The sequence below is a fragment of the Actinia tenebrosa genome, unplaced genomic scaffold (genome assembly GCF_029948245.1).
Source record: "Actinia tenebrosa isolate PJP-AT-01 unplaced genomic scaffold, QUT_ActTen_1.0 PGA_scaffold2__45_contigs__length_23673736, whole genome shotgun sequence".
NCBI classification, from domain to species: domain Eukaryota; kingdom Metazoa; phylum Cnidaria; class Anthozoa; order Actiniaria; family Actiniidae; genus Actinia; species Actinia tenebrosa.
In genome coordinates, this window is record NW_028292579.1 from 6,527,378 (window position 1) to 6,545,495 (window position 18,118).

Sequence of the window (18,118 nt, forward strand, 5' to 3'; positions counted from 1 at the left end):
GTCCGTCTCAAACCACTGCCAGTTACATATATGCTTTAAAACCTTTTGACCTTTGCCCGGCTGTTGTGATATATTTTCTTTCCCAATTATCAAATTCAACAACGGAAAACATTCAATCGATATGTAGGTGACGAGCTCCCTTACATTTCATTCGTTGTCGGGAACGATTTCCTGTTGCTAAGTAACAGTCCCAGTCCTCGCGCAATCGTAAGTTAATTGTTGACCTTTTGAAGTATCGCTATGCAGGGTAACGTAACGTTTACTTTGAGTGGAAAAAATAACTCTTCTGTGGCTCCGATTTCCGTCTTATTTGTAAAGAAATATGAACAATTATAGCTAACACCGAGCATGTAATTTTTAGCATAATCATGGGTTGTTCAGTGAGCTTAGAGAAGAGTTCTGTGAGAGAATCAGCGAGATTAGATCAATCATGTCCCAACAAAACGAAAACAAATGTTACGAAAGAAGAAGGGTCTGAAAAACCAAAACAAAACGGGGAAATTGGGTCTAAATTGCCGCAGAATATAGAACAAAACAATGAGTCTCATAACTCAGTTCAAATTGAGACAGGAGGATTGGATTCCGAGGTTAAAATCCCTTCAAATTGCTTGACCATTTTGCACTTCAACGATGTTTACAACATCGAGCCTCGCGACAAAGAACCTGTCGGAGGAGCAGCAAGATTTGCACATAAACTGGCCAGCTATAAGCACCTTAATCCTTTTACTGTGTTCAGTGGAGATGCACTCAATCCTTCAATGAGTAAGTATTGATTTTATTTCTCTTTTCCAGCTGTTTTTCTTATAATAACTTGAAGTGTTAATTTTGTTATTATTAACCTGTACGTTCATCAATCATCAGCTCTTCGTATTTTTAACCTTGGACGTTTAAGCTTCGAATTCAACTATGTATTAAAGAAAAAGCTATAGTTTAGCTTTTGACGTACTGGGTTTTCAGAAAACCTTATTTCAGTTCCATAGATGTATATATTTTCATTCGATGCATGTGCATGAATTATTTATAGCCAATGAAACATGGATCCATAATTTGTATAGGAAATCTTAACAATTTAATTTACGCATTGGAATATTGTTCTTGTACAATGTTTTGGGGTGTGCTTGTTTAAGAAACAGTCTGAAGCAATTACGAAGTATTTTAATTCAATTAATGCCTTATGCATATTAAGTCCCAAGGACTAATATCCTAGATATGTTGAATAGCATAGAGAGGGTCCAATAGATTTTAGGAATTCCAAGAAAAATTATAATTGCACATATATACATTGATCCGTTAAATTTGTCTTAACTGACCGTGCACTAATAACTTATTCCAGATTCAGAGTGAAATTTTAACAGATTTATATATCCTGTAATGCAGGATTTTTTGTCTGGGTTTTTGTTTTTGCTTGTTAAAAAGTTTTGGTTGCTATTTAATCTATACCGTCTTATCAGAAATATGTATTGTCATTTGTTTTTGTTGGCCAAGACAAAAAATACAAGACAACTGTCAAATTTCATGTGTGTTTCCTCCTTAATCATTACCCTCTGGCAAGGGAGACATGGTGATTAGCATATGTAGTAGGACTCCATGCTGTCCAATTAAGAAATAATTGGACGAGGAAAATTCTGAGGACTGACAAAATTGGATGAGGCCATAGGCTGATTTGCAGTCAGAGGAATTTTTCGAGTCTAATTATTTCTTGATTGGGGAGCATGAAATCCCATTACCTATTAATTATATAGATGCCTAATTAATCCCATATCAACAAGACCTGTCCAATTAAGAAAATAATTGGACAGTTACCTATATAGGATTAACGAGAAGCTGTATAATTATTCTTCTTATCACTACATGAAATAAAGTTTATAAATATATAGGAAGTGTGTGTGCAGACAGGAAACTCAATAAAAAATTTGAGCTACAATGTAACTGGGGATCAAACCCACGACCTTCCATTTTTTAATCGGACATGCTGTACTAAAAACTAACCACTGACCTACTGGGAACTTGAATAGCAAGCAAGGTCAATGAGGATTAGTTGAATAATCATATCAGGTAATGTTGGCCATTGGGCACTGGGTCATTTTTTAATTTATTCCAACATGTTTTAAATTGACATTGAATTTTCTCTTAAATATTTATTTCACTTATAGTGAGCAGCGTCACCAAAGGTAAACACATGATTCCAGTTCTTAATTCTTTTGACATCAACATTGCTGTATATGGGAATCATGATTTTGGTAAGTGGACTTGACCTTAAAGCTTATTGAGTGCTAGGGAAAAGGTATAACTAGCTAAAAACTAGTGTGAGCTGCGTCGGTGTTTCTAATGAAACAGTAATGATGAAAAGGTAAATTATACACCGTGAAAAGATGAGAAAACTTACTGACGTTTCGGACGCTAGTCCTTCGTCGGAGTAAAGTTTACTCCGACGAAGGACTAGCGTCCGAAACGTCAGTAAGTTTTTTCATCTTTTCACGGTGTATAATTTACCTTTTCATCATTATTGATTGCTAGGGATCAATGATGCAGCTACCTTCTTACAAGAATAGATATTAGCTTTAGTTGAGGTATTGACAGTTAAAGAGACAACACAATTGTGTATTTAATTATCATGCAGCATTAATGTTGGGCTGCAAGAAACAGTGAGAATGAATGTTGAGCAATTTGCAGTACACATTTGTTTTGCAAAAAAATTAATGCATTTTCATATAAGGAGCGAGGCCTGTGCCAAAGATTTATATCAAATGTAACACTTTTTGAGATGCCTTTTTAGTATTGGGAGGTTCCAGAAAATATCCATACCTCAACATGCAGGAAATCAGGAACTCCCAGGGGTCAGGAAAAATTACAAAGTTAAGTAAGAAAGTTTCCTCCATGTTGAGGTAGGGAAATTTTCTGGAACCACATTTTCAAGGCATTCTGAAAGACAAAAAAGTAGTGCACTAATGCATATACACTCACTGAAGCTTCCATTAGATCTAACTTTTGCCTACTGCAGTCGCTTACCTTTACAAAACACTAAAGTTGCAATTTATTTTACAGATTTTGGTGTTGACGACTTGATTGAAGTTAAGGATAAGACCAACTTCCCTTGGTTAATGAGTAATGTTACAGACAAGGCAACGCTAGGGCAGTTAGCTGAGGGGGAAATCACAAGAATGTTTGAATGGAATGGAAAGAAGGTGCGTGGTAATGATGGATAATTTAGCAAATATCCAAGAAGAAGTAAAAATGTGTTGTTTTTCATATACACTGAGGGTGTATGACATTTTTCTCTGTTTTTATTTTTGTATTCATTACACTGAATGCAGGCCATTTACAAATTACTTTTCAATAATAATTATATCTGTGTACCATTACTTTATGATGTTCAACTTTCCCTTAGAAAAAACTCTCTTGAGCCCCTCAGATGCCTTATGTTACATTTGTCTGGCTGCATTTCCAGCATGGTTGGTCCTTGTAGTGCAGTGTCAGTTTGGTTAACATATTGAACTAGAATACTGCCCATGGGTTGGAGTCCCACCAATACACCTTAATCCAAAGTGGTGCATGGCAGGTTGAAAACGAGGCATCCAGGGCCAAATTTACAGTTTTTTCTCATAATTTGATGCTGCAAAGTTGTAGCGTTCCTGAATGTAAGAAGAAAAGAAAGACAGAACAAGTGAACAAGTGTATACTTTGCATTGACACCATATTATTTCTTTGCATATGGCCCTGGATGCCTTGTTTTCATGTAACACACTCGGCCGTGTGCCATTTTGGACTTAGGTGTATGGCATATGATACTTTCTCTAACCTTTATGTTTATTATTTTCAATAATTTTTTTTCCACTTAACCTGTCTCGATCAATAAATTTATTAATTTGATTACTTGTGCATTCTCTGACAGTTGTTTTGTATTATTTCTTATTATTTCTTTCCCACAATAATTTTTCCTGTTAATGATTGTCTCAGATTGGTTGTATTGGTCTGGTAGAAGAAGAATGGCTGGCTACTCTAGCAACAATTGACCCAAGTGAAGTCATCTTTCAAGATTATGCTGAGCTTGGTACCAAGCTGTCAAAACAGCTAAGAGATGAAGGAGCTGATTTAGTGATAGCACTCACCCACATGCGTTTGCACAATGACACTCGTATGGCGGAATTATCTAGTGGTATTGACCTCATTCTCGGTGGACACGACCACCATTATGAAGTAAAAGATGTTAATGGTGTCAAGATTATCAAAAGTGGTTCAGACTTCAGAGAATTAAGCAAAATTAATATCATTTTCAGCGATGACAATAATTTTGATATTGAAGTTGAAAAAATTGAAATTACAAATGATGTTCCAGAAGACCCAGAACTCAAAAAAATAGTTGACCAATATATGGGTAAGTACATGACGTGTGTATAGACAATAAACAAAGATGAGAGAGTCGAGGTTTATCAATGCTGCATTTTATGATTTGTTTGATGGATCAGGTCGAATGGATCCAGGGGATTTCCTGCAGTGCACTGAACACCACTAAATCTGCATGTAAATACTCTTCTAATGCTTTTTTGAAGCAAAAGAAACATTTACAATGCATAATATCTCTATATTCATGTCTTCATTTGGGATACCCCCCTAACAAGTGGATGGACCCTCCCTCACCCCCCCCCCCCCCCCCCCAGTGGATGGTTAGTTACTGATGAGGGGGATTAAAAAGGATATTGTTTGTAACATTAGATATTATGAAGGAAAGTATGGAAGAGACACTTGGTCAAACTGAGGTGGAGCTGGACGGGACCTTTGCAAGTTTGCGAACAAAAGAGACAAACCTAGGCAAGTATCATTCTGCACATCTACTGCATGCATGAGTATGTCATGAGTGGTTTAATAAACTACCTTTAATCAGGGTATGCTTTATTAAACAGTTGTGAAACCTTCATTAAGTGGACCCCTTATGAAGTCAACACCCTTTATTAAATGGACAGCTAGTTGTACAGTCCTGTAATTGTCTTCCCATATTTACTGTGAAATGTACCTTTATTCAGCAGACACCCTTTATTAAGCAAAAGCCAGGCAAGGCCAAATGAAGGTGTCTGCTTAATAGAGGTACCACCGTGTTTACAGTACTGTAAAACAGACCTCTTTTTGACAGGCAACTTTTATCAAGCAAACACCAGGCAAAAGGTCCAGAAAGTGTCCCCTATACCAGGTACCATTGCATTTGTCTTAATTTTTCTTGAACTTGCAGGGAACTTTATCGTTGACATTATGCACAATGTGACCAAAGCAGATGTTGTATTATTGAATTCTGGTACCTTACGGTCTGATGCAATCCACCCTCCTGGAACATTCAAGAAGAAGGTACTGGTGCTTTGTTTTGGAGTTTTGATATTTCAAGTAATCTTCTGTTCAAATGAGGCCTTCCTTTTACGGGAAATGGAATATTATGTGTGGATTAAAAGAAAAAATAGAAAATTTTTCTATATCATTTATAATTGACGAATATATTATATAACAGCATGTTGATATATTTTCTCTTCTTCATTTGAAGGACCTTGTTGCTATACTTCCTATGCCAGATTCTGTGGTAGTATTGGAATTAACAGGTATATAGTGAATTAATGAAATAGAAAGTTAGTATTAATTACATCATAATTATAATAAATGCTTATGCTTTAACTCATGGCATCCCCCCACTTCTAAAGTAAAATAACACCATAACACTCAATCTTAATTGAAATGAACTGGCAATGAAAAGAGTGGACCCAGGCACATATGACCCATGTGTCCAGAAATAGTAGACTTTTTAAAGGTGTCTCTTACATGTATTTTTTTTTCATTGTACATCATAGGTGAACAACTCTTAAAAGCTCTGGAGAATGGCGTGAGCCAGTGGCCAAAACATGAAGGGCGATTTCCTCAGGTATGTGGATGTTACATTATACAGTCATTTTGTCTTCTGTTGTCATTGAGAGACTATTAGTGTCTCATCTTGTTGATTCTTATGAAGGATACCCTTGAATTTAAAGATTTCAGGAATGAAGTTTGCATTTGATCCGGAATTACAACCTGGAAGTCGAGTAGTTAAAGACAGTGTTATCATTGATGAAGAAAAACTCGAGTTAAAAAAGGTATTCTGCTTATGGTTGGATATCATTATGTTGTCATGTTAGAGTGATGTGTTGGTCATGTTACAGTGATGTGTTGGTCATGTTACAGTGATGTGATGGTCATGTTACAGTGATGTGTTGGTCATGTTACAGTGATGTGTTGGCCATGTTACGGTGATGTGTTGGTCATGTTACAGTGATGTGTTGGCCATGTTACAGTGATGTGTTAGTTATGTGACAGTGATGTGTTGGTCATGTTACAGTGATGTGTTGGTCATGTTACAGTAGAGTGTTGGTCATGTTACAGTGATGTGTTGGTCATGTTGTAGTAGTGTGTTGTTAATGCACCAACTACAATCTTTTTTCCATAGCTTTACAAACTGTGTACCAAGGCTTATATTGCCAAAGGAAAAGATGGATACGATGTTTTTGCCGAAGCAAAGATACTGGTAGGTAACATAGCTTCATAATTATTGTCGCTTGAATGTTGTTAGTGGGTTTACGATACACATGTATTATTTTGTTTAGTTAAATGAAGAAGATGGTCCAATTCTACCTACAATAGTCCAGAACCACTTCGATGCTATTAATATTATCAAAGGGGTGAAGTCTTGCCGGTCCAAACACAGACAAAGTATAGTCATGTGAGTACAGCATCGTAGCATTTCATGGTCTTTGTCTTTGTGGCAGAAAACTCATCACTTTTCCCGCCTCCTTGAGTTTCCTTCTTATTCACTTGTATTGAACACACCAACGCAGTAGTCATTCTTATTCACTTGTTGTATTCAACACACCAACACAGTCCCAACTAGTAACCACTAGTCATTCTTATTCACTTGTATTCAACACACCAACACAGTCCCAACTAGTAACCTTGGTCATTCTTATTCACTTGTTGTATTCAACACACCAACACAGTCCCAACTAGTAACCACTAGTCATTCTTATTCACTTGCTGTATTCAACACACCAACACAGTCCCAACTAGTAACCACTAGTCATTCTTATTCACTTGTTGTATTCAACATGCCAACACAGTCCCAACTAGTAACCACTAGTCATTCTTATTCGCTTGTTGTACTCAACACACCAACGCAGTCATCAGTTTAATTACTTTAATCCAAGTTTGACTTTAGAGCCATGCATATTCCGTGGGCCTCAGCTATTTTATACAAAAACTCCTTGCCACTTACATGCACTTTTCCCAATATAGAAACAGGAATTGTGTTCACCAAATGTGATGTCTTATTTCAGGAGACACACTGGAGACTCGCCTGCTTCGCTACTGGATGCAGAGAAACATCACGTCAAGGTTAATCCCAAGGTAAGGGGATTGGATTGGAGAAGATCACGACATTTTTCAACAACTTACTGGCCGTGGGCCTATGCATTCCCTTTTACATTATATTGTGGCACATGCATTGTTACAGTGACTTTCTTTGAACCAATCAAAGCGCGCGAGATCTCTACTAAATCTGGCAATTGTCTCAAGTCAAGGTTGGGATTGATGAACACATCAAGGTCTGCACACAACCCCGTTTCGGATACGGCACCTCATGTACCCGCTACCTTGAGTGTACCATAGTCATAGGAAATGTACGCAATCTCTCGCACACCCACTGTCCTTTAAAATGTCATTAACTACTCATTTATCTCGCCTACAAATTACATCTTTAATCTACAGGTTGAAGGAAGAATAATAAACATCAGAGACAAGGTAAGTTAATAACCGTCAACACTGAAATTACTGCTATTTTTATATACATGCGAACTCGGTAGCTACGAGCTGCACGCTGAAATTTGTTTTTTCGCCAGTCAAAAATATGAAAGGTACGGACTGATAAGGTTTGACGGACGGCAGCCAAAGAAAAAACAAATTTCAGCGTACAGCTCGAAGCTACCGAGTTCGCATGTTTATAAAAATAGAAGATAGAAATGACAACACAAAGGAAATTATAACACTGGATTTTTAACACTTTTTTTTTTGATAGAACGCAGAAATACGAGAAACATCTCAAAACCAAGAGAAGACGGAACAGTCAAACGAGCTCGACGATGACGACGAGAAAGAGGTGGTGACAAAAGTCATTTCTGGTTGTATAGAAACTGCGGCAAATGACTCCAGAGAGGAGAATGACACTAATGGAAACTCTAAACGTGATGGTCCGTCCATCCAAGTCATTGCGGGTGGTGCTAACAATACAGGAGGTGAAACAAGTAATGAAACAAATGTCAATGAAGAGAATCAACCTGATATGTCCTCTGCTTATCCCGACAAGGTATTTTATTGGTTGATGTTGATTGATTTTTACTGGGAAATTCCTTGTATCACAACTTTTCCTTTTACATACTGGGTAGCACTTAACAGCCAGTGGCTAACATACCTGTGGCCCTTGTTCCATGATCGAATTGGAATTTAGAAGTCGATTTTTGTGGAGGGAGGAAAACCGGAGAACCTGAAGAAAAGCCCTCGAAGCACAGGAGAGAACCAACAAAAAAATCTACTCACATACGACACCGAGCCCGGCAAGACTCTGAACCCGGGTCGCATTGGGGAGCCGAGCGCTCTTATCGCTACGCCACCCGTGCTTCACAAGTTCCCTGTCGCGCTAAAAGGAATTTCAAGATTTGCAAAATTTGCGACAGCGACATCTACCGGAAGTGCAAATAACTTCACTTTGGGGTTTCGAGCCTTCAAAGTCTGTCTTCCTTGTGGATGAGTCGACTTTACTGACAATGTTTTGAATGAAATCTCCAATGAACAGAACCCCAAAGAGAAATTGTTTACACTTCCGTTTGACGTCGCCGTCGTAGATTTTGTAGATGGCGTCTAGTTCGTCTCCTAAAACAGCCCCAAAATACACTGCGATACCAACTCGACCCAGTGTTTTGCTCAACCTCGGAATGGCTAATAGCAAGAGAAAATGAACTAGGAGAAGGAATCTCTGGTATTCATGCTTATAAGCACTATTTGATGCTATTTTTAGAATCACATTTGCCATCGTTTGTTTTTGTAGTGCGCGCGCTCTACGCTGTTTGCTCACGTTTTCTTGAAGAATACATGGAAACATGAGCAAACACGGTAGAGCGTGTGCAGTATGCGCGTGCGCAAAAACAAACGATCAAAAGATTGATTCTAAAAAAAGCATCAATGGTTCTAAAATAGCATCAAAGAGTGCTCATGATGGGGCGCGGGGATTCCTTCTCTTAGTTCATATTATTTTGCTAATAGTCCTTTGACGATATTTTGAGTCACGTTTTGTGTTCTATTCTATCACCAGGAAAACCAACCTGACCTAGCGACAGAAGATGATTATTGGGACTTGTGGGAAGCTGTTAAAGTAGATGACATTGATGTGGTTAGTATCATAGATAATGATAATTTAAAAGGGACCTTGAAACAAGTAAGGTTCAAATCACTATCCAATCTCGAGTCCAGAGTCTTCAGTCTTTTGGGTCATTGGACTGACGCGAACGACAAAGAAAAAAGGCGCTGGAGGACCCTAGGTACGAGATTGTATCCACCCCACCCCCCTCCTCTCTGTCCTGAAACTCATGTTAGTATCATGGAGAACAGACAGACTAAAAAAGTGTTAAGGCTGTAGCCCACATGACCCTCTGCACCCGTGGACTGTTTAATCTCATTCATAACGCGTTCAATCGAGAATACTGATCAATCATTGAAGTTCAAATAAGGTATAACTGTGCTATACAATGAACTTATCATCTTGTTATCGTAGCGGGAAGATTTAGTACGTCTGGGTTTCCGCCCGATGTAACTTTGGATTGTTTCTAGAATATAACCGTTTCAAAAATGCTTTCCAGTAGTCCATACAATAACTCCCTTGCGAGGCACCTAAGATATTACGTCAGGCCCTTATCACGTGCCGAGGTGAACTTTTTGCATATCCACGACACTAATCTTAGTTTTTGTAAAAATGTATTTATCTAATATTTCATCAAGACAAAATCACAGTGACAATAATTGATATCGAAAAATGAAGTAACTTGTTTTCACCATTGACGTAAACTAAGCATCATAACGCGATAGTGCAAGCGCTAAAAGAGCGCGGATTGTAGATGGGTACTTTAATGTTGAATGAACGATTTTCGTTTATTCGTGCAACTATATGCTCAAGAGGGGCAATAACTGCGATGGAATATCAGGACGGTGTATGTATGCATGACACTGTCGTTATTATACTGTGTAAGTGAAAACAATATCTTGTCAACGATAGGGAAGAAGTTTCCATGTGATAGGTAAATTTGGCTTTGGAATATTTTTGGTATCTAATGGAGTACATGAAATTAGAATATCTTCCATCGGCCCCGTCTTTTCGTTCTCGCATAAATTTATACCCTTCTGTAACCTTATCATTTTTGACCCGGGCCGGTGCTTACCATTTAGCCGGAAAAACCGGAAATTCCGGTTGGAAAAACAAATGAAGTGTGTCATTCCGATCGCAGAAAGTTCTTGAAAACTCGACCTTCCGATTGATTTCACTTTTCTACCTCTTTTTGGTTCTTCCGGTAGACGCGTGTACCATTTGTTCCAAAGTTAAGGTTTCCCGCCCTTTTCTTACCAGTAACAAACGGATGGATTAGTTTAAATGGTAAGCACCCCCGGTTTCATGCTCTAAAACCGGGCCGTTTTTTTAGGACCCTATGGAAAAGCACTCATATTGCTCTATGTATTCTCAACATTATTTATTGGTTAGTTGCCTAAGTTGACCAACGATCGATGGGCTAACTATAGTAAATCTTGGAATGACGAAAACACAAAAAATCCAGGTTTTTTTTTACCACGGAAGAGTGTTTCCTTTGTAATCTATAAACATGCCACTCTTTGATTCGTCCAACGATCCAATAACCTTCATCATTCCAGAAACACTATCGGATATACTAACAGTTGCGGCCGGCCCACCCATTTCAGTCCGTGCCCAGCCAGGATGAAGAACAACAGACACTATCCCAAAAGGCTTCAGATCCACGCTCAGTGACCTGTTAATTGAATTCAAAGCTGCTTTACTTGCTCGGTAAGAATACAGTCCTCCAGTCGTATTCTTTTCGATGGAGCCAAGAATGGAAGACATATTCAAGACAAGTGCGTTGCTTGATTCCTTATTGGGATCAGCGGCTGCTTTCTTTAAGAATGGCAGGAAAGCCTGTGTCAGCATTAGTGGCCCCACCACATTTGTTTTGTAAAGTTGGCTTATTGATTCAGCTTTGATGTTTGCCAGTGTCGCTCGGTCAATCGTACCAGCATTATTGAACAGAATGTCAAGACCTCTTCCTTGTAGTTTTTCGCCTACTTCAGAAACCGCCCTTTTGATGGCTTCGTGATTATCGACATCGAGTTGAATGAGGTGAAGGTTTTTGTTTTGAGAGGCAAGTTGCTTGAGCTCATTTGTACTCCTGGGTGCTAAGGATCTACACGTTGCGAACAAGAACTCTGGAGGACATGGAAGATTGAGGAACTGCTTGACGAACTCTAACCCAAGACCTCGATTACAGCCAGTGATGAATATACTTCTACAACTTGTAAGCGCCATTTAGTAATCAACTCAGGCAGTCAACAATAGGCTTTTATCTCCTGTTGAACTTTAATTTAACGTCTGCAGGAAGGTTTTTTCTGTCCCTAGTATGAATCTTGGTCGACACTGTTCTTGAAAGGTTCTTGGAGAGGTTCTCCTGCCTCGTGCTTAGTTTGAGTCACTCAGAAGCCAAAACAAAACCAATCGTGAGATGGACGATGTGAGTTGTTAGCTTCAGTTACGTAACATTGAACTCAGTTAAGGTGTCACACGATTGTTGCAGCTCAGTGAGCGTTGCATTTTTAAGGTCAATTATGGACGCCGATTTAGCGTCTGGTTCACTGTATAAGTACAGAAAAATTATTTGCGATGGCTCTGTGTCAACAGACGAGGCATCTTACCTTCTGCTCTCTTAAATTTTGGATGTTTTTGAGAAATTCATTCATGATAATGGAAACTGAAGACTAGTTTGTTTTCATCTAACCAACCCATCAAGATACAAAAGATTACTCAAGTAGAATGCGTGACTCGATCAGTTTTATTTTAAAATTTGTAATTCATAATTGTCTTGAATAGACAAAGGATTCACAGACCCCAGACTGTAAAAACTTTATTATTCGAATAAATCCAGACCCTATATCGTACTTTTGAGCGGCAGTACCTTTTTCCCTACATAATGTGCCAGTTTGTAGGATAGTGTCCCGGGGGGATAGTGTCATCCAACATTTTTTACATTTAAGATTCAAGCTATTTTTATGAGAACACGTTTTTAGTGGCCCATGTGAGTCTGGTCATAGTTTGCCATCATTCTACCAGGGGACTATTTGTCCATCATATCTTATAGCTCCCTTCTCAGTGAGCTTTTCATCCAAAGACCCAAAGGTTTTCATCAACCCAGAGATGGATTGCTCGGGTGTTAATGGCGGCTTTCCAACGGGCTCCTCCGATCCCATGTCCGTGGCTACCCAACCAGGATCACAAGCGAACACGCCGATACCAAAGCTTTTTAAATCAACATCCATCAGTCTGGTCACGCAACTTAATGCCGATTTGCTTGCAGTGTAGGGATAAGGGACTCGGGTACGACGAAAGGTACTTGATGCGTAGCCAGCACCCACGTTGATGATTGCTGCTTTAGGTAAGCTACGATCTTCAGGATCCTGAGCTGCGGTCTTGAGGAAAGGAAGAAGACCCTGAATCACTATGATGGGAGAGACTGTATTGGTTTTGTAGACTCGCATCATCGCTTCTGGTGTAATTTCTCCGATCACTTCACGACTCATGATCGCAGCGTTGTTAAGTAGCAAATTCAACCCCTCGCCTTGTAATTTTTCGCCAACCTCAGAGGCCACCTTCTTGATGGCTTCATAATCATCGACATCCAGCTCAATGAGATAAAGGTTTTTGTTCTTGGAGGCAAGTTGCTTGAGCTCATTTGCACTCTCAGCGGCTAACGATCTGCACGTTGCGAACAAGAATTCTGGAGGACTTGGAAGGTTTAGAAACTGCTTGACGAACTCTAAGCCAAGACCTCGATTACAGCCAGTAATAAAGACACTTCTACAACTAGGAAATGCCATGTGGGATGAGAAAATTTCAAGACGTAAATGGAAAAGCGATGCAGTGGGTACCTTCAGCCTTTTGATGCCTTACTCGTTCCCAGACTTCCCAAGCGGTAACACAGAAAAACCAATCCTTGACATTCAAAAAAATTTGAATTGAAATATATCTTGTGCTAGTTTTAAAAATCTTTTTTCATTTTTGCTTATTTAAATTTTTTACCCCAAAATTATTTTTTCAAGTTATAATGGACCAAATCCATGTAATGTTTTCCCATTTCAGACCACGTGTTATAACCTTGAGAATAAGATTCTTTGTTTCAGTTGTATCCATATTCATGTGTCTTCTCATGTGCAACGATTAAACAAAGAAATGGTACTATAGGGAATGACACATGGTCTGAAATCGGAAAACATTGGATTAGGTCTATTGATATCTCAAAAACTGTTTCGCCTGTTATCTCTTGTCTCCGAAATTAATTACCCTGCTTCTTATGCTCAAAGACTTACAAGGATGTTTGCATATTTCTGATCAAATATGCTAACAAATATAGGCTTTGCGCCATCACTTGATGACAGCCATGACAGGAGACATGACAACAGTCTGTCAGAGACCTCATTCACTCGTCTTGGTGCAATGGTTACCCATTTCAGACCAGGTATCATTCCCTAGAGAATAAGCTTCTCTTTTTAAGTTGTATCCATTTTCTTGTGCCTTCTCTTGCACAACCATTAAACAAAAAATAATACTCTAGGGAATGACACGTGGTCCGTAAAGGGTAAAAATTGCACCAAAAGAAATTTAGGGCTATTAAATTTGGAATTGATCTATTTTTGCTTTTAGGTGAAGAATTTGCACGAAGAAAAGCACATTTGTCTGACGAGATTACAAGACAACAAGACAATACTTCACCTCGCAGCAGAAAGAAACGCTTCCAAAGTAAGGACAAGAAAATGTCATTTGGTTTTCAAGGATTTTGATTGGTTGTTTCGTGTTTCCGAGCTTGTTTTGATTGGCTCAGAGCAGTGCAGTAACGTCAGTTTGCCATATATATAATTCTGCTGATAGTCTATGTCATGTGACATGCACCACGCATCATAGATCGCCTTATTCGACCACCTGTCATTTCATAGAGAATAAGATTCTTTGTTTGAGTGTTTTCCATATTCATGTGTCTTCTCAAGTGCAACTGCTAAACAAAGAAAAGATACTCTAGGGAATGACACGTGTTCTGACATGGGAAAACACTGCACCAAGACGAATAAGGTCTATTTTGTCAAACCTGAAAATAACTCTGGGCTGATCAGACTCAGAGCATATCTAACTCACAGATCAGATAGGAAATGTGACAGGAGAAAAACTAGAGAAACGATAATACTCCCTCTAATCAAGGGAGGGAGCCAACAAACTCTACTCACATGTGTTACCAAGTCCAAAAATTGAGTGCGCTATGATTATCCAGCTTTGATTCCCGATGAAACAATCAGAATTCAAAAATCCCTTTCACAGTTCCCTGCGCCATCTTTAATAGTAGCCGAGCCTTTGCATCGAAGCGAGACGAACGTTGAGCTTTCAATGATAGAGACATGTGAATAATTGCCCAAGGTGTTAAAAAAGGTCTCCATCATTGCAAGCTCACCGTTCAAGATGGCGCAGGGAACTGTGAAGGGGTCTATTGCGCAGATTTCTGTCTGTCCAACGAGAACGCTCTTTTTACAGGGTTGCTTCACAGGGAATTTCTCTAAGACTTATCTATCTAATATATTCGGCTTGTTTTATTCAAGGTTGTGGAGTATTTGCTAACCAAGGGACAACTAAACCCAAACGCTCTGGACGAAATTCTGCATGTAAGTCAAGAATCACTTTAATCTGCTACGACTAGCAGGCTATCTTTGAATGTCTAGATACATCAGTGCTCGTGAGACTGGTGGTAAAGCTTGAACGCGTTGCGCCTTACTGCTCTTCTTTTATTTTTCGTTAGATAGTTTGGGCATTGTTTTAAGGTCAATAAAAACTCGAAAATACGGTGCATATCTTGTGCTTGCAGGATTGCTGGCCACAGAATTTTAAATTCAAAATTACTTCAATTTTTTTTGCAACAAGACTATGAATAAAGGAGCGCTACCCAAATCTGGCCAGCGGTAAATGGCAATGTCACCTTTAATTGCCTGAGAAGATCGAGGAGATCACGCAGATTACGTGCACACACGATAAAGAAGTTGCGCTCAACGTTACAAAGGAAGACCTCGATTCTAATTTTGCAACGTTGAACGCTACAGTAACAGAGGTGGAGACAAGGTGCAATAGGACGTTTGCATGATGGCGTCATTTGACTCCCACTACCATAATGCTTCGCGAATTTTCTTTCTTATTCAAATTTGTATTTCCCTATGAGAATAGTAAGACAATTGGTGCTAATTAACTGAATAAAAGAAAGTGTGCAAAGGAGTCCGGTAGTAGAGGTCAGTGACGCCATCATGCAAACGTCCTATTACGCTCACTTCGCTCGCAGCCAGCGCACTTAATGCACGCTCAGAGTGGTCGACTTGGAGCAAGTCTATTGAACCGTGTGCCCGGGGCTCAACCTGTAAAAAAAGAAACGGAAGCGATTTAGAGTCCCTGTTAGTGCGCGTAAATGTCGAGAATTGACTTGAAAACCTGACTCCAAAGTGACTGTTTTATTTACAGGGTGTTCCGTTACATGGTGCAGCCGAATACGGTAGTGTTGACGCTGCCAGGAGTTTGATCGAACATGAAGCAAATGTAAGTATATTTGACACGCGGTGCAACGCTTGCGCGCACTTTAATTTTGCTGGTATGAGTTATGTCGTTTGTAACAACGTTTCCTGCAACCAAAGTATGATTTTGATCATATTCCACCATAACAGATATTATTTAAGGAAAGCGGAGTGGTTCTTGCCAACGGTGCACGGAAAAGTCAGATTTGTTTTACAGAGATTATTTTTTGCAGCATTACAGACGCGTTCTTACAAAGAAATCTTTTTGTGCAAATAGAAAGTACATTACTATTTATAAAGTAGATCTCGATTTCACTTCTGTAGCATTTCCAGCACAGTTTTACTCAACGTACTAAGTTACGGTGGGATTTCCATTGAAGAAATAGAACACTATTAAGTGTACTGTGTGCATCTATGAAGCGTGCGGGGGTTGGGCAGAACACGAGAGAAGTGTGAGGAGAAGCAGCACGACGCCTGGCGTTAAAGCACTTACTCACGCTACGACGCTACATGCAACGGGAGGGGTCTAATCGCTTGTTGAGCAATGTGCGCCATATCGCTGCGATCACAGAAACGAGAGAGAAGCTGTACGTTGCTAGTGTTCACACAATGTACGACCTCTTTTTAGTCTTATTCTGTTGCGATGTCTTATGCGCGCTTTTAGCTCGCGATCTTAAAGCTCAGGAGTGGAGGGCTATGACGCATTGCACAGAGAGAGAGACGTGCGCGTGTATGTCCTCATTTTCTCCTATAATATGTGAACACTGCAGTCAGTAAATTCAATAAGCTTATTGCTTCATGTTTCAACTACATTCAAATGGGAATAAATTTATTATCTTCCTTTAGATTGACCAGCAAGACCTGGTTGGTAATACTGCTCTACATATTGCCTGCACGAATGATCAGGTATATTTGTACACCAAACACATTGATGTAGCTAGATAGATGTAGTATTGATAGTGCATTGACGCACTATAACTGCTGCATCCAACGTTGATATGATACAATTTACGCAAATTTGTGCAAATAAAAAACAAACTACAATAACTGTTATTTTGGATAGGAATAATAATATTGTTTAATATAATATAAATTATTTGAAAGAGATTCTTTTGATTTACAGATGAATTTCCAACACTTCCTTCTAGAGAGAGGAGCCAACACAACGATAGTTAATTCAGGTAAGCGTAGTTCAAACACTGGTTCCTCCTTTTACTGCTCCGCTTATTTTGGGCCACCTGGTCCCCCCCCCCCCACCCCACCCCACACACACACACAAACGTTACTTCACCTTACAAAATTCTGAACAAATGACCAAAAAATATTCTTGACAAATAAAAAGTTTACTTTTGAACATTGTTTTCCTTTCTTGATGCAGATGGAGAAACACCTCAGCTAAACAAAGAATGAACCTTACAAATTTTAGATTTATTTTCTAGAACTACAAGGTATACAATCATGAGATAGTGAAGTAATGTTCTGACTGTATGGTTATTTATTGAATATTGTATTTATATTTTTATCGATTTTACCCTTTTATTATTATTTTCAAAGGAAAGATCTAGAAAATAAATTTTTACTTTTTGATTCTTTTGTTTATTATTTGTCAAGTGACGCTTGAACTATTGTACGACTTGAGCACACACTTTATGACAAGGTCAGGCCAGAATTGTGGGTACCTTCGATAGTGTTTTAATGTTTACAATGTACAAGCTCATGGAAGGGAGAGGATGAGATGATTTTGCAGGGTCTTGGGTGTCAGCAGGCAGGTTGAAGTTCGGTATAATTTTCATTTTATTTTGAGTGTGTGACGTAGGTATTTTTCAGACATCTCTTTTTGCACTGCGGAACTACATTAAAGCATTTTCTTTAAAAAAAATGGGCTAGTGAATTCAATACAGAACTTTTTCAATACTTGTTATTTTTATTGATGTTTAAGTATTTCTCTTACTGTGTAGGTCCAGAATATATCCATGCCTAGCCTGCCCACAGAGTAAATTGGAAGTTGTGGAGGGGATTGTTTGTATGGAAGAAAATTGGAAGTTCCTGGGGATGAAGGAGGGGGGGTCCTTTTACAAATTCACTCCATCATGGGGTATGGACATTTTCTGGAAAGTTCTACACAATTAGGATCAAGTGTGGTAATCATAATTGCAGGAGTAAGCAAAGGATTTAAAGCCCATGTGAATCAAGAACCGTT

The 18,118-nt window shown here is 38.9% G+C and overlaps 3 protein-coding genes across 3 annotated transcripts; 1 reads left to right on the top strand and 2 right to left on the bottom strand.

Moving 5' to 3' along the window:
- The first annotated feature begins 215 nt into the window (after nucleotides 1-215).
- LOC116288506 (uncharacterized) lies at nucleotides 216-17,505 on the top strand. The gene is made up of 21 exons (XM_089034490.1): nucleotides 216-762; nucleotides 2,154-2,240; nucleotides 3,046-3,185; nucleotides 3,958-4,375; nucleotides 4,714-4,809; nucleotides 5,225-5,337; nucleotides 5,528-5,582; nucleotides 5,829-5,899; nucleotides 6,006-6,107; nucleotides 6,458-6,535; nucleotides 6,615-6,730; nucleotides 7,341-7,410; nucleotides 7,771-7,803; nucleotides 8,078-8,365; nucleotides 9,368-9,445; nucleotides 14,024-14,119; nucleotides 14,965-15,027; nucleotides 15,869-15,943; nucleotides 16,765-16,824; nucleotides 17,042-17,099; nucleotides 17,297-17,505. The coding sequence occupies exons 1-21, from the start codon at nucleotides 369-371 to the stop codon at nucleotides 17,326-17,328; spliced, it is 2,523 nt and encodes an 840-aa protein (XP_088890616.1). The 5' UTR covers nucleotides 216-368; the 3' UTR covers nucleotides 17,329-17,505.
- LOC116288522 (uncharacterized) lies at nucleotides 10,779-11,857 on the bottom strand. Its single transcript, XM_031695331.1, has one exon. The coding sequence runs from the start codon at nucleotides 11,636-11,638 to the stop codon at nucleotides 10,886-10,888; it is 753 nt and encodes a 250-aa protein (XP_031551191.1). The 5' UTR covers nucleotides 11,639-11,857; the 3' UTR covers nucleotides 10,779-10,885.
- LOC116288521 (uncharacterized) lies at nucleotides 12,141-13,277 on the bottom strand. The gene has a single exon (XM_031695330.2). The coding sequence runs from the start codon at nucleotides 13,198-13,200 to the stop codon at nucleotides 12,430-12,432; it is 771 nt and encodes a 256-aa protein (XP_031551190.2). The 5' UTR covers nucleotides 13,201-13,277; the 3' UTR covers nucleotides 12,141-12,429.
- Nucleotides 17,506-18,118: the final 613 nt, after the last annotated feature.